Source organism: Ctenocephalides felis, unplaced genomic scaffold (assembly GCF_003426905.1).
Source record: "Ctenocephalides felis isolate EL2017-DRISC unplaced genomic scaffold, ASM342690v1 CF-g0.4_SCAFFOLD_03571, whole genome shotgun sequence".
NCBI lineage: Eukaryota > Metazoa > Arthropoda > Insecta > Siphonaptera > Pulicidae > Ctenocephalides > Ctenocephalides felis.
In genome coordinates this window covers 1,778,413-1,795,905 of record NW_020539725.1, presented here as the reverse complement: position 1 = coordinate 1,795,905, position 17,493 = coordinate 1,778,413, and the positions used below count along the sequence as shown (strand labels likewise).

General features: G+C 29.5%; 1 protein-coding gene across 1 annotated transcript in view; it reads right to left on the bottom strand.

Moving 5' to 3' along the window:
• Nucleotides 1-457: 457 nt before the first annotated feature.
• Nucleotides 458-17,493, bottom strand: part of LOC113384853 (claspin-like) — an 80,354-nt gene continuing 63,318 nt past the window's right edge. Inside the window, exons 14-15 of the mRNA XM_026622620.1 lie at nucleotides 929-1,105; nucleotides 458-591 (exon numbers count right to left, since the gene is read on the bottom strand). Coding sequence (XP_026478405.1) covers nucleotides 493-591; nucleotides 929-1,105 — 276 coding nt within the window. The 3' untranslated portion in view covers nucleotides 458-492. The remainder of the gene's footprint in view (nucleotides 592-928; nucleotides 1,106-17,493) is intronic.

Genomic DNA, 17,493 nt, shown 5'->3' with positions numbered 1-17,493 from the left:
TTTGTTATTCTACTTTTTTTGATCTTTTTCAATACATATATATCTTATATAATGCAATGTGGAATAAAAATATTTCATTCAAAATTAATTTAATTTTAATTATCCAGAGCAGGCAGTAAATGTCAAAATGCCCCTTTGCAAGCGATCACTCAAATTGCATAAAGTAGAGTGCAATTTATAAGTGCAGATATAATTAGAATAAATGTACAACCTTATTACATATTACAGTTAAATTGTGAAACCTTTTTAAAAATAGATATATATTTTTACTATTAGAAACATACAATTTATAAATATGATTACATATATAAAATGTACATTTTAATTTGAATAAAATAGTTATATTAAAGGTTAAAATGATCTCACTTATTAAAATGAGCAACATTAGTTTAACAAAATCAAATAGGTATAGTTATCAACAAAATCATTCATAATAGTACCAATTATAATGATTGGATGGATAAGAAAAACAAATCTATGCCATTTTAAATATTATTCTAAAAAATCCAACAATAATTTCTTGTTTACTGTAGTTTTTTTCACTTTTTTACTGATGCTGCTCAAATCTTCAGTAGGAGCACGTTTTTTAGTCTGCAATAAAAGATAAATCTATTATTAAGGAAATCTTCTAGAAACTTAAAGTAAGATCACAAAACAAATTAATTTGTATTGTAAAAAATGCGATATATAAAATTCCAACTACACCCTGACTATTTTTAACAATTTCCAATATATATTTTTTTACTTATTATGTTCTTATATTTTTTATGTATATATAATTCAAATGTGCAATTGTTTTTTTTTTGTTTGCCAGATTTCCTAAAAAACTAAGAACTAAAAAATTGGTAATAAATAACGAAATTGGCAGAGCAACTAGCATTATAGTAAAAAAAAACAATATTTGTAAAACAATAAATTCTAAATATACCTTTTCCTCTATTGACAACTTTTCTGGTGCGGGGCTTAAAGTAGCAAACACAAAGTTTCCCTTTCCTGAACTTCCTAAATTTCTTGAACCATCTGGATCATCCACATTTATTTTTGTAAGAGCTGACAGTCGGGATAGTGTTGCTTCATCTCTTTTTAAAAATGATCCACGATTTGACTGGTAAGTGTAATAATTAAATAAAAGAAGAAATATGAATAGAAAATAAATTGGACTGATTATTCTACTGCAGTTTGATATTCACTACTTTTATAATAATTTAAAATTTGTCAAAGCAAGTTATTTTCTAGTCATTTAGACATGGATATTAAAATTGAAATGAAAATTATGCATTATATATATATACTAGATGACCCGACAGATGTCCTGTACCCATGTCTACAATTCAAAAGTTCAATTTTTTTAATAACCTATACCGATATTTACCAATCACTTAAAAATTATTATGTTTTTTACACTACAGTCTATACCGAAATGTATATACACCCATTAGTTCAGTCATTCAGTAGTTTTACCTAAAGAGTTTTCCGGATGTTTTGAAAATTGGTGATTTAATAGATTTTGATGTGATCTTTACGAATTTCAACTTTGCCACCTCGAATTTTTGCCGCTGCCGCCGCCATATTGGGAAAATTGCGTCAAAAATCAGTTTTTCAACGATATCTCCTTTCTGACTTATGCTACATTAAAATAACTATATACAAAATTAAACTAGACAAAATTTTCTATAATTTATTCAATAACGTTTTTTTCTGTAACATCAATAGTTTTAGCGTACGTGCCCCGCAAAGTTTTTGCTGCTCGCGCTACCATCGGATATATGGCCGCTCTTTGCACTTGAACGCATTCTCTCTAATAAATAAATAATTTCAATGTTGAATTAAGCTTTTCTGCTTAGGTCTGGCCTAAAATTAGCATAAATTAATTATTTTTGTTTTTCATTTTTATTTTTGCTGATGATTGAACATTTGAATCATACAATTCAATGCAAATTTTAAATTGTAAGAATTGTTTTATACTAAATTAAACTAGATTTTTTTATAATTTACTTAATTAACTTTTTACCTCCAGTTTGATGTTCTCGATGGGTCATACGTTATTATTTAATCATCTTCGACGATTGAAACGTCAGGGGTTGCACTATCATCCATATTATCCGCGATTTGATTATCGTCATTGCAAAGTTTTTCGAAAAGGCTGCCTGCGACTTCCTTGAAATCACAGGAATCAGGCCATTTTTGCTTTTTTTTTATCCCTATTGTTCTGCATTTACCTCATTCCCATACCACTGCTGAATTTGGTGATATGTTCAATATTAAACTTAATTTTGTATGCCAATTTTGTAAAATACAGCATATCTAAAGAGGTTTAAAGATATATGTTTTATGACATTCTCATCACTACAACCGTACAATTTAAGAAGGACGCGTTCTCCAGCTGTGGCAATATCTCTGGATCAGCTTTTGGATTTTCAAATATATGGATAACTTCATTTAGATCTTGATTCTTACATAGTGTATTTATATATTTTATTTTACCTTGATTAAAAATTGCTGAAGTTGTATCGCAGCCACTAAAGGCGTGCAAAAGCAATACATGATCTGCAAATGTTTCTTCTATTAGGCTAATTGTAGAATATAATTGTTGCAAAATTTTTTTTCTTCCCGGTTTTAGTAAATATATATTTGAACGCGTTGATATAGCCGTCAACAGGATAAGAAGATCAACATTTTTGCCAATAACTATTACAGAATCAAACATAGTGGAAATGTTAATTGCAGCATTAATTATTAATGTATCCGCATCTTCGGTGGCTTGTTTGATCATAAAGTTTGCAGCTTCAAATTTTAATTCAACATTTCAATGAGACGTTTCTTGTTTAAATCGTTGGCCAGAAATTTATTTTGTGGCACAGCCGGGATCATTGTTTCATCAAAAATTATGTCTACCGAAGCAGTTTTTGTTGATCGCCGGAATCACTCCGCATATTTGATACTACGATGTGTTTACCTTTATTGTCCTTTCTTTGAGCTCCGAATCCGATTTACGAAAAGTGTCCAATCCTCTTTCCTTCACTTCAATCACTTCACTCTATCGCAATGGAGTTTCACAAATAAAACTATTCATGTTATTAGTAGCCAAAAATGAAAATAACACTGGTATACGGAACGATAAAAATATACTGACGTCTAGAAAAAATCCTTCAATTGATTCTGAACATATTATAGAAATGTAGATGTAGAAACGCAGATAATTGACGTTGTGTATTGTTATTCGAAGATAATATGATCTTATGTACAATACGCAGTAATCTATTCGTTGCAATCGAGTTATTGGAACGATTATCGCCAAAGATTAATTAATAATGCGAAATTTACATAAATATTGCCAAAAAAAATAGAAAAATGCATTAAATTGTATGATTTAAAATGTTCAATCATCAGCAAAAATAAAAATGAAAAACAAAAATAATTAATTTATGCTAATTTTAGGCCAGACCTAAGCAGAAAAGCTTAATTCAACATTGAAATTATTTATTTATTAGAGAGAATGCGTTCAAGTGCAAAGAGCGGCCATATATCCGATGGTAGCGCGAGCAGCAAAAACTTTGCGGCGCACGTACGCTAAAACTATTGATGTTACAGAAAAAAACGTTATTGAATGAATTATAGAGAATTTTGTCTAGTTTAATTTTGTATATAGTTATTTTAATGTAGCATAAGTCAGAAAGGAGATATCGTTGAAAAACTGATTTTTGACGCAATTTTTCCAATATGGCGGCGGCAGCGTCAAAAATTCGAGTTGGCAAAGTTGAAATTCGTAAAGATCACATCAAAATCTATTAAATCACCAATTTTCAAAACATCCGGAAAACTCTTTAGGTAACAGCTTTTTTTTGCACCAAATGACTGGGCTACATATGGGTGATCTAAATGTACAACTGCTTTAAATAAAATTATCAGTCACATAAAACCATCAAACAAACAAATATTGAACTATGTTCAATAAAATAGTATATTAGAAATATACACTACAATTAATGCCGAAGGTTATCTAATATTTTTAGTCATACCTGTAGATGTAGATGTATAAATAAATGATTTTTTGTTTATTAACGACTAAAACATTGAATTTCCAAATTTATCACAAAAAAAATCATCGTCTGCCTTTGTGATGTATTTATGGTCATAGCTTTAGATACACGTGTTGAAAATTGTAAGTGAAAGAACTAATGTATAGCATTCGCGGTGAAGGTACAATATGACCTTGGATTTTTCTACCCAAAATAATTGCTTCAATAATGTTGCCTATAATTTTTATAACTAGGTACCATATTTTAACTGGCTTTTAGTAATTTTAATATCTAAATTACATTTTTCTCACTAATAATTCAATATACATTATTACTCAAGTTCATATTTGAAGTGAATTAATTTGTCCAAACGTGTTCACATGTGCTCTATTCAACCTACGATCAACAAAATTGGGGAGAGGAAAAAAGCGTGTGCCCAGCGAATTTTTTTTACTGTGGTCCAATTTGCGTGATATTTTGGAAATTTGATTGGAAATCGGCTGTTAGTAATTTACGATCTAAATTAAATTTTTTCACTAATAATTCAATATACATTATTAAGTTTATATTTGAAGTGAATTAATTTATCAAATCCTGTTCACATGTGCTCTATTCAACCTACGATCAACAAAATTATTGCAGTAAATGGAGAGGAAAATAGCATGTGTCGGAAATAGGCTAATCTTTATCTTAAGTTCAAAAGTGAAAACAATTTGCACTTCGTCACCACTCACCACATTAATTGGATTATAACTCTCTTAATTCTGATTTTATCAGTACTTGCAATTCACTATTTTAAAGGTAATTAAATGAGCTATAACTTTCTCTATCATAAATTTTACCGTAACTTCTCTTATTTTGAAATGGCAAAGGATTGAAGGACTCGAAAGACACTCTGGTTGGAGACTATCAATATTTTTGTAACAAAAAAATAATAAAAAGCAATAATTGGTCAGTAAAAGACCTTGAATTTTCATTTATATACCTTTATACGTATCTTTTATTTTTTCAAATAGATTTTTTTTCATGAAATCATGAGCTTTTTGAAAATCGTTTGCACTAAAGTTATGGTATTTTCTGGAATCCGTCAAGATCTCTTAAACCAAGTTGATTCCAGAGAGAATACGATTATTTTTAAATTTGGTGGAAATGGCACTCAAAAACTATTTGCTTTAAATGAAAAAAATATTGAATGCATCTTTTATCTGCATGATAGCTCACTCAATTTACACTCAGAAGTACTCATTTTAAAGCTCATTTTGAGTACTATAAAACCCCATTTTCTTTCTAGCCTAACATTGTTCCCAAAACAATTTCTAGAACACCGATTTATTAGGATTTTAATTGATATAATTTTGTTCATTAGATGATTTTCGTTTAAATGTATATTTTTAGAAATATTTGCAAAAAACGATGAAAAACGCAAAAAACTTTCAAAAATTTTCAGTAGCCAGTAACTTGAAAAGTAATTTCTTTTGTGAAAAATATTATCAAACATTTTTCTCTTCTAATTAGTTCTTTTATTGATATCCGACGTTAGTTTGAAAGAGATACACCACTGAAAAGGGATATCATCCCCCCGGGAAGTGGCAAATGATTCTAAGTTATTTTTACTTTTAAACTTGAGAGTAAGATGAACCTAATTCCAAAATTTCATGCAAATTGGAGCACATTAAAAATATTCAGACCCAAAATGCTCCATTGTCTTGATCCAATGCCAAGCATATGAATTTTTGACACAATGAAACTTCTAAATAATTATTTGAATAAGTATATTATTTTTGTATCGTGATTTAGTAAAGTAAGGCAAAACGCGACTGTATTTAAAAGTTAAAAAATAATAATCAGTCAAAGTGATATATAGGCTAAGTTTGATGTGCGATCACTGACAGACGCATGCGCAGACTGCATCACCTGCTAGACGCATGTTGACTGTAAATCTTATATTATTTTAATTTTTGGCACATTTCAGCTGCTTTTTGGCGATAATAATGTAGTCATTACGTTTTTCTTATTCATAATCATAAATATATTATATTTTGATATTGTCTTAGCCTATAAGTGAATGCAAATGTTTGGCAAATGACAGTCTTCATTTGTTTTAATGTCAAACCATGCGTTAAATATTTTCAAGGGCAAACAATGATAAGCGGTTTTTTGTAATTTTTTCCATTTATTTCTACAATCTAACTATATTTCTATGAATCTAAAAATTCTAGAAAATTTCCCGAACAAACTTCAGGAAGATTCATGAAAATCCGAATTACAGTTTAGGAGGATTAATCATTCATACATAGTTAAAGGAGAATTTTATATATAAGATAACATATATATATATATATATATATATATATATATATATATATATATGTTTAATTTGAGTTAAAAAGTCGGGCGTTACATCAATAAAAATAGTATGAGAGTTTTTTAAAAAAATATTTATTTAAAATCCATACGTTTCAGCATCTTAGCCTTCATTCAGTGGTAATCAATTTAACTATAAAAATTAAATCTAAATAAATAATATGAAAGAAATTTCATAGAAAAACAACAATAACTAGTTGGTATTGGTATTTAGCCTTGACGCAAGTTACATGAACTTCCCGATATGTGTAAATAATCGACTTAATCAATAAGAAATAGATTAACTTATAAGTGATTAAAAGTATTTCGAGTGGATTTATTACACATAATTGAAAATGAACGAACGAATACGTTAACTCGGAGTATTCTCTTAAAGCAAATTTTCACAAATTAATAATTTTTATAATTGAACCAGTTTCCGTAGGACTTTAATGGTTTAGTATGTTCATTAAGATCAAGTACTGTATCGTTATACCAAGTAAATCGTCTGATTTTCATTTTAGCTAACGTCAGAAAAACTACTCATTTTCTCAAACTTTGATGAATTTTTAAAATTCAACTACTTGTCGTAAAGCCGTAATATTGCAGTAAGTCCTATAAGACCATGATATATATCGCTAAAAAAAGTTCCATAAAAATCGGCCTAAATTTTTTTTCAAGAGTTAATTACAGAAAAACGGCTCGGCCGATCTTCACCAAAAACTAATCAGCACGATTCCCAACCAATATCTTTCGAACGGTTTTTGAATTTTCGAAATCGATTCAGAATTGCGGGCTAAAACGTGGACGAAAAATTTTTCACTTTTCTGCTATTTATAAAGAAACGTCTCAGCCGATCGTCGGACAACAATCGAGATACATCGAATGGCTTTTAAATTTTTGAAATCGGTCCAGCCGTTTTTAAGAAAACGTCGATTTACGGCAAAAAATCTGTTCACATGCACGCACACACACACACACACATACACACACACATACTTTTTTCCAAATTTGGTCTCATTCGATTCAGAATGGCTTGAAACGTCGAGAAAACATAAAATTAGCGAATCGGATTTTTTTATGAAAACATAAAATTAGCGAATCGGATTTTTTGATGAAAACAAACTTCTCCTTCAGGAAGTTAATAATAATAATAATAAAACACTTACAATTTTGTATCCTAATATAACATATGAAACCATTATTAATCCTTGGTATGAGTATGTGCACATTGATAAAATATATATTTTTTAACATCACAGATGGTAAAACACACTAATAAACATGATAACTTAACAAGTTGTCAAAACTATGTATTTATTTACTGTTCGGAGTTTGAGTTTTTAGCATGTGTTCAAATTTTACGCGAAATTTAAAAAGCGATGGAATCTTGTTATTTTTAAAGAAATTTCGAAACGCTATTAAGGAACCACGTGTTAGTCTCGTTCAGGGCCGTATTGTCAAAACGTTTGTTTATGACTTTGTCGTTACGTAATTGTAAAAACAAACCCTCAGCGAATCTTCTGTTGATTACGTTCTCTTCAAAATGTAAAATTTTAGGGTTGAAAAAATCTGTATTATGATTTAATTTAATATGATCAGTTAACATCGTTTTATATTGTTTAGGAATTTTTGAGTTATTTTTATGTTGATGAAGACGTTTACTCAGGTTTTGGCTAGTTTTTCGGATATAAAAAAGTTCGCAATTAGAGCAATTAATCTGATATACCGGCGGTCAAAATTAAACTTAGATTTAATTTGTATAAAAATTGAACTAAGGTTTGTATCGCAATTACATACCAACAAAATGACACATTGTTGAAACAGTTTTTTTCCGCGAAACATATAAATTTTTAACGTACGGTAGGCAAATGACACCAGTATATGACTCCAAGTCTAAACGGTTTTTATGGTCGGTGAGGTCGTTTTGTTTGTTGAAAATGTACTTGCGTCTGTTATTTATGACTGAGTTAATTATGTTTGTAGGGTAAGAGTTATTTTTTAGTGTGCTTATTACCAGGTCAATGTTGGTGTCCCAGAAATTTTTATCAGATAGTAGTAAGGCGTGGTCTGTTAAATTTATTATTGTTGCTATTTTCATTTTAAGAGGGTGGTATGAGTAGTAATTTATGTATCGTCCGGAGCTAGTTGGTTTCTGGTACCAGTTAGTAATTAGTCGGTGGTCATTTGTACGTATTAGTCTGATGTCTAGAAAGCTGATCAAATTCATTGTCTCTAATTCCACAGTAAACTGTAGTTTTTTATTAAAATTGTTAAAATTATCAGTAACGATGCTAATGTCTTCATCCGGAATACAAGTAATAATATCGTCTACATAGCGGAAATAAAAGATTTGTTTATTATAATTTTTGAATATTTTGTTTTCTATTAGTTGCAAGGAAATTTCTACTAATGAGAAAGATGCGGGCGATCCAATTGGGGTGCCTAAAATTTAGTAATAAAAAGATCCGTTAAATTCAAAATAGATGTTAGAGACAATGAATTTGATGACTTCTCTAAACCAATGTAGGAATAATGTGGTGTGAAGGCTGATTTCACTCCATCTGATTGTGATGGCATCTAGTATTAAGTCTAGTGGGACATTTGTAAGTAAGGATATAACGTCTAGGCTAATTAGTTTATAATTATAGGGAATGGAAATGTTATTCAGATGTTTGACATGCTCGAACGAATTTTTATGTAATATGTAATGTAATACAGTAAAAAATCTTAAGTGAATTCATAAACAATCACAAGACTTTAATCAATACTAAAATTTAAGAGATAATAAAATCAATCATTTTTACATACTAATATAACTAATTAATCTTAATCATTATTTTCGTCATTATTTTTATAATCACATTTTTATTGTAACTTTACCATAACACCATAACTACTTGAAGCAATGTTGAAAAATCATGTAATTTTTTGCAAAACGTGGCGACATGTTCGAGCCTCACAAATTTTATTAATCCATCTCCCTCTACCTGACATAATAAAATAATTTCCTACCCTACTCTAGGTACTAAGATAGTTTTTAAGAAATTCATCCTCATTCTGTGCGAAAAACTTGAACCGTGAACATCAAACAAATAAATACTATACTATTTTAAAAATAATACTATACTATTTTTAAAGGTCTGATATAGCCATTCTAATAATAAATTATATCTGGTGCTTCGGGGTGGTAAAGTGTCCGTGTGTACCTTCCCGTAGGGTAAGTTATTGTAATCGTCCAAAAATCGAAATCGAAAATTTTTGCTTTTCTGGACGTTTTGAAGGTTTTTGAACATTTTGGCATACTTCAGAAAAAATGAATGTGTGTCCACATATTTGGGATCAACGGATCAACCGATTTGAATGGTTAAAAAAACATTCGATTCGTATTGATAGGGATCTGGTTAGTTTTTGGCAAAGGCAGGTCCAGCAGTTACGGAGATAAAGAACAAAGAGTGCAGAAAATAGAAATCGAGTATTTGAATGATCTAAAAAACATTCAATTAGTAATGATTTGTAGAAGTGGTTATTAGTTTTTGGCAAAGACAGGCCCAGCCATTCCAAAGATACAGAGCTGAATGTGCAAAAAATGGCAGTTTTTGAGAGAACTAAGCGTCCAATTTAAATGATTCAAAGAACTTTCTGCTTGTTTCAACAAAAAAAATTTAGAAAAAAAATTTTTTGTTTCAAATTTTTTTTTTCAAAAATTTTTTTTTGTATATCGAAAATATTTCAGATTTTATTTTTAATTCTGACTAAAGTTCTAATATACTTTAAACAAATAATTTCAACTTTGCAATTCAGTTTATATAATTCTTATAAATATTAGACAATGCTACAAAATTTATAATAATCTATTGGAAAACATTCAATATTCCTCGAACATTTCGTTATGGTACTGGAAGTTCCAGCAATTTGCCTTAAGGCACGATGCCATACACCCCACTAGTTTAATTGACTTTTGTAATAAACATTGCGCCGAGCGTTCACAGTATGTATGTGTGTTTGTGTGCGCATACAAATTTTCGTCGACGATTTACGGAACACGGTTCAACCGATTTCAATTATTCAAAATACATTCGATTGCTGTTGATAAGGAGACGTGCTGATTAGTTTTTGGCATAGGCAGGTGGCACAAACAGTAACTCAGTTTTTAAGAGAACGGAGTGTCCGGTTTTAATAATTCAAAAAATATTTTATTTGTATTTACAAGATGAACAACTGATCTGAACAAAGAAAACATTTTTTTTTCAAAAAGGCTTGTTTCCAAAAAAATATTTTTTTTTTCAAAAATTTATAGTTTCTCAAAAATCAATTTTTTTCAAAGTAATTTTTTTCAAAAATATTAATCTTGAAAAAAAAATAATTTTTGGTGCGGGAAGTTCCAGCAATTTGCCTTAAGGCACGTTGCCATGTGCCCCACTAGTTGTTTTTAAATATTATACATATTTTTAGTGCTATTATTTATTAACTTCCCGTAGGATAAGTTATTGTAATGGGCCGAAAATCGGAATTGAAAATTTTTACATTTCTCGACGTTTTGAAGGTTTCTGAACGTTTTGGCATACTTCAGAAAAAATGGATGTGTGTGTGTGTGTGTGTGTATGTATGGATACAAATTTTCGCCCACGTTGGAATAGCCTATAAGTGAATGCAAATGTTTGGCAAATGACAGTCTTCATTTGTTTTAATGTCAAACCATGCGTTAAATATTTTCAAGGGCAAACAATGATAAGCGGTTTTTTGTAATTTTTTCCATTTATTTCTACAATCTAACTATATTTCTATGAATCTAAAAATTCTAGAAAATTTCCCGAACAAACTTCAGGAAGATTCATGAAAATCCGAATTACAGTTTAGGAGGATTAATCATTCATACATAGTTACGGGAGAATTTTATATATAAGATATATGTATATATGTATATATATATATATATATATATATATATATATATAACAAAGTCTAATAATCGGGCATAACATCAATAAAAAACATGAATTTTTTTCAAAAATTTATTTTAAATCCATACGTTTCGGCTATAATCCTAGCCTTCATTCAGTGGAAACTAAAAATAAAATTAAAAACTAAAACAATTGAATTGGAGTGAAAAGAAAAAAATAAAATAGTAATGAGTACTTACAATTAGTTGATCTTATTGTTAAATTGGAAAATTTTAATAATCCATGGTATTAGGATATGGTAATGCACTACACTATGTATTATAAACATTAACTTGAAATTACACAATTATTGTGTAATTGTGCATTACCATATCCTAATACCATGGATTATTAAAATTTTCCAATTTAACAATAAGATCAACTAATTGTAAGTACTAATTACTATTTTATTTTTTTCTTTTCACTCCAATTCAATTGTTTTAGTTTTTAATTTTATTTTTAGTTTCCACTGAATGAAGGCTAGGATTATAGCCGAAACGTATGGATTTAAAATAAATTTTTGAAAAAAATTCATGTTTTTTATTGATGTTATGCCCGATTATTAGACTTTGTTAATACATATGTCAACATCAAATTCAGAATCATATATATATATATATATATATATATATATATATATATATATATGTTTAATTTGAGTTAAAAAGTCGGGCGTTACATCAATAAAAATAGTATGAGAGTTTTTTAAAAAATTATTTATTTAAAATCCATACGTTTCAGCATCTTAGCCTTCATTCAGTGGTAATCAATTTAACTATAAAAATTAAAACTAAATAAATAATATGAAAGAAATTTCATAGAAAAACAACAATAACTAGTTGGTATTGGTATTTAGCCTTGACGCAAGTTACATGAACTTCCCGATATGTGTAAATAATCGACTTAATCAATAAGAAATAGATTAATTTATAAGTGATTAAAAGTATTTCGAGTGGATTTATTACACATAATTTAAAAAGGAACGAACGAATACGTTAACTCGGAGTATTCTCTTAAAGCAAATTTTCACAAATTAATAATTTTTATAATTGAACCAGTTTCCGTAGGACTTTAATGGTTTAGTATGTTCATTAAGATCAAATACTGTATCGTTATACCAAGTAAATCGTCTAATTTTCATTTTAGCTAACGTCAGAAAAACTACTCATTTTCTCAAACTTTGATGAATTTTTAAAATTCAACTACTTGTCGTAAGGCCGTAATATTGCAGTATTCCTATAAGACCATGATATATATCGCTAAAAAAAGTTCCATAAAAATCGGCCTAAATTTTTTTTCAAGAGTTAATTACAAAAAAACGGCTCGGCCGATCTTCACCAAAAACTAATCAGCACGATTCCCAACCAATATCTTTCGAACGGTTTTTGAATTTTCAAAATCGATTCAGAATTGCGGGCTAAAACGTGGACGAAAAATTTTTCACTTTTCTGCTATTTATAAAGAAACGTCTCAGCCGATCGTCGGACAACAATCGAGATACATCGAATGGCTTTTAAATTTTTGAAATCGGTCCAGCCGTTTTCGAGAAAACGTCGATTTACGGCAAAAAATCTGTTCACATGCACGCACACACACACATACACACACACATACTTTTTTTCCAAATTTGGTCTCATTCGATTCAGAATGGCTTGAAACGTCGAGAAAACATAAAATTAGCGAATCGGATTTTTTTATGAAAACATAAAATTAGCGAATCGGATTTTTTGATGAAAACAAACTTCTCCTTCGGGAAGTTAATAATAATAATAATAAAACACTTACAATTTTGTATCCTAATATAACATATGAAATTATTATTAATATTTGGTATGAGTATGTGCACATTGATAAAATATATATTTTTTAATATCACAGATGGTAAAACACACTAATAAACATGATAACTTAACAAGTTGTCAAAACTATGTATTTACTGTTCGGAGTTTGAGTTTTTAGCATGTGTTCAAATTTTACGCGAAATTTAAAAAGCGATGGAATCTTGATATTTTTAAACAAATTTCGAAACGCTATTAAGGAACCACGTGTTAGTCTCGTTCAGGGCCGTATTGTCAAAACGTTTGTTTATGACTTTGTCGTTACGTAATTGTAAAAACAAACCCTCAGCGAATCTTCTGTTGATTACGTTCTCTTCAAAATGTAAAATTTTAGGGTTGAAAAAATCTGTATTATGATTTAATTTAATATGATCAGTTAACATCGTTTTATATTGTTTAGGAATTTTTGAGTTATTTTTATGTTGATGAAGACGTTTACTCAGGTTTTGGCTAGTTTTTCGGATATAAAAAAGTTCGCAATTAGAGCAATTAATCTGATATACCGGCGGTCAAAATTAAACTTAGATTTAATTTGTATAAAAATTGAACTAAGGTTTGTATTATTTGCAATTACATACCAACAAAATGACACATTGTTGAAACAGTTTTTTCCGCGAAACATATAAATCTTTAACGTACGGTAGGCAAATGACACCAGTATATGACTCCAAGTCTAAACGGTTTTTATGGTCGGTGAGGTCGTTTTGTTTGTTGAAAATGTACTTGCGTCTGCTATTTATGACTGAGTTAATTATGTTTGTAGGGTAAGAGTTATTTTTTAGTGTGCTTATTACCAGGTCAATGTTGGTGTCCCAGAAATTTTTATCAGATAGTAGTATGGCGTGGTCTGTTAAATTTATTATTGTTGCTATTTTCATTTTAAGAGGGTGGTATGAGTAGTAATTTATGTATCGTCCGGAGCTAGTTGGTTTCTGGTACCAGTTAGTATTTAGTCGGTGGTCATTTGTACGTATTAGTCTGATGTCTAGAAAGCTGATCAAATTCATTGTCTCTAATTCCACAGTAAACTGTAGTTTTTTATTAAAATTGTTAAAATTATCTGTAACGATGCTAATGTCTTCATCCGGAATACAAGTAATAATATCGTCTACATAGCGGAAATAAAAGATTTGTTTATTATAATTTTTGAATATTTTGTTTTCTATTAGTTGCAAGGAAATTTCTACTAATGAGAAAGATGCGGGCGATCCAATTGGGGTGCCTAAAATTTAGTAATAAAAAGATCCGTTAAATTCAAAATAGATGTTAGAGACAATGAATTTGATGACTTCTCTAAACCAATGTAGGAATAATGTGGTGTGAAGGCTGATTTCACTCCATCTGATTGTGATGGCATCTAGTATTAAATCTAGTGGGACATTTGTAAGTAAGGATATAACGTCTAGGCTAATTAGTTTATAATTATAGGGAATGGAAATGTTATTCAGATGTTTGACATGCTCGAACGAATTTTTTATGTAATATGTAATGTAATACAGTAAAAAATCTTAAGTGAATTCATAAACAATCACAAGACTTTAATCAATATTAGAATTTAAGAGATAATAAAATCAATCATTTTTACATACTAATATAACTAATTAATCTTAATCATTATTTTCGTCATTATTTTTATAATCACATTTTTATTGTAACTTTACCATAACACCATAACTACTTGAAGCAATGTTGAAAAATCATGTAATTTTTTGCAAAACGTGGCGACATGTTCGAGCCTCACAAATTTTATTAATCCATCCCCTCTACCTGACATAATAAAATAATTTCCTACCCTACTCTAGGTACTAAGATAGTTTTTAAGAAATTCATCCTCATTCTGTGCCAAAAACTTGATCCGTGAACATCAAACAAATAAATACTATACTATTTTAAAAATAATACTATACTACTTTTAAAGGTCTGATATAGCCATTCTAATAATAAATTATATCTGGTGCTTCGGGGTGGTAAAGTGTCCGTGTGTAGTGATTTTTAACTTCCCGTAGGGTAAGTTATTGTAATCGTCCAAAAATCGAAATCGAAAATTTTTGCATTTCTGGACGTTTTGAAGGTTTTTGAACATTTTGGCATACTTCAGAAAAAATGAATGTGTGTCCACATTCTCGGGATCAACGGATCAACCGATTTGAATGGTTAAAAAAACATTCGATTCGTATTGATAGGGATCTGGTTAGTTTTTGGCAAAGGCAGGTCCAGCAGTTACGGAGATAAAGAACAAAGAGTGCAGAAAATAGAAATCGAGTATTTGAATGATCTAAAAAACATTCAATTAGTAATGATTTGTAGAAGTGGTTATTAGTTTTTGGCAAAGACAGGCCCAGCCATTCCAAAGATACAGAGCTGAATGTGCAAAAAATGGCAGTTTTTGAGAGAACTAAGCGTCCAATTTAAATGATTCAAAGAACTTTCTGCTTGTTTCAACAAAAAAAATTTGGAAAAAAAATTTTTTGTTTCAAATTTTTTTCTTCAAAAAAATTTTTTTGTATATCGAAAATATTTCAGATTTTATTTTTAATTCTGACTAAAGTTCTAATATACTTTAAACAAATAATTTCAACTTTGCAATTCAGTTTATATAATTCTTATAAATATTAGACAATGCTACAAAATTTACAATAATCTATTGGAAAACATTCAATATTCCTCGAACTGGTAGTTATGGTACTGGAAGTTCCAGCAATTTGCCTTAAGGCACGATGCCATACACCCCACTAGTTTAATTGACTTTTGTAATAAACATTGCGCCGAGCGTTCACAGTATGTATGTGTGTTTGTGTGCGCATACAAATTTTCGTCGACGATTTACGGAACACGGTTCAACCGATTTCAATTATTCAAAATACATTCGATTGCTGTTGATAAGGAGACGTGCTGATTAGTTTTTGGCATAGGCAGGTGGCACAAACAGTAACTCAGTTTTTAAGAGAACGGAGTGTCCGGTTTTAATAATTCAAAAAATATTTTATTTGTATTTACAAGATGAACAACTGATCTGAACAAAGAAAACATTTTTTTTTCAAAAAGGCTTGTTTCCAAAAAAATATTTTTTTTTTCAAAAATTTATAGTTTCTCAAAAATCAATTTTTTTCAAAGTAATTTTTTTCAAAAATATTAATCTTAAAAAAAAAATAATTTTTGGTGCGGGAAGTTCCAGCAATTTGCCTTAAGGCACGTTGCCATGTGCCCCACTAGTTGTTTTTAAATATTATACATATTTTTAGTGCTATTATTTATTAACTTCCCGTAGGATAAGTTATTGTAATGGGCCGAAAATCGGAATTGAAAATTTTTACATTTCTCGACGTTTTGAAGGTTTCTGAACGTTTTGGCATACTTCAGAAAAAATGGATGTGTGTGTGTGTGTGTGTGTGTATGTATGGATACAAATTTTCGCCCACGTTTTCGGGCGTACGGATCAACCGATTTGAATGGTTTAAAAAACATTCGATTCCTATTGATTAGGAGATGTGCTGATTAGTTTTTGGCAAAGGCAGGTCCAGCAGTTACGGAGATAAGGAGCAAAGAGTGCAGAAAATAGAAATCGAGTTTTTGAGAGAACGGAGCATCCGATTTGAATGATCTAAAAAACATTCAATTAGTAATGATTGGGAGAAGGGGTTATTAGTTTTTCGCAAAGACAGGCCCAGCCATTTCGGAGATACAGAGCTAAATGTACAAAAAATGGCAGTTTTTGAGAGAACTAAGCGTCCGATTCAATTGATTCAAAGAACTTTCTGCTTGTCTTAACAAAATAATTGATTTTGGAAAAAAAAAATTTTGTCCCATTTTTTTTTTTTTTTTTTTAATTTTTTGTATATCGAAAATAATTCAGATTTTATTTTTAATTCTGACTAATAGTTCTAATATACTTTAAACAAATAATTTCAACTCTGCAATTCAGTTGATATAATTCTTATAAATGTTAGACAATGTTACAATATTTATAATAATCTATTTGAAAACATTCAATATTCCTCGAATATTTCGTTACGGTACGGGAAGTTCCAGCAATTTGCCTTAAGGCACGATGCCACCCACCCCACTAGTTTATTTATTTATTTATTTATTATACGCCAATCGGCTATATACAGTTAATTATATTGTAATGTAACATAATACTGTTAAACTATGCTATTTTTACAAACACATACAAACACACATACGGGCACCTATACATACACTCGTACATACATACGTCCGCACATGCACTTATATGTAGACTCAAACACACTAGTAATGCTAACAAATTCTAATAAGTATTATTTCTTTTGACAATGTTGATAAATGTATTATGTGATGAATTAAAAAAGTTTAGTTTTGAGCACTGTT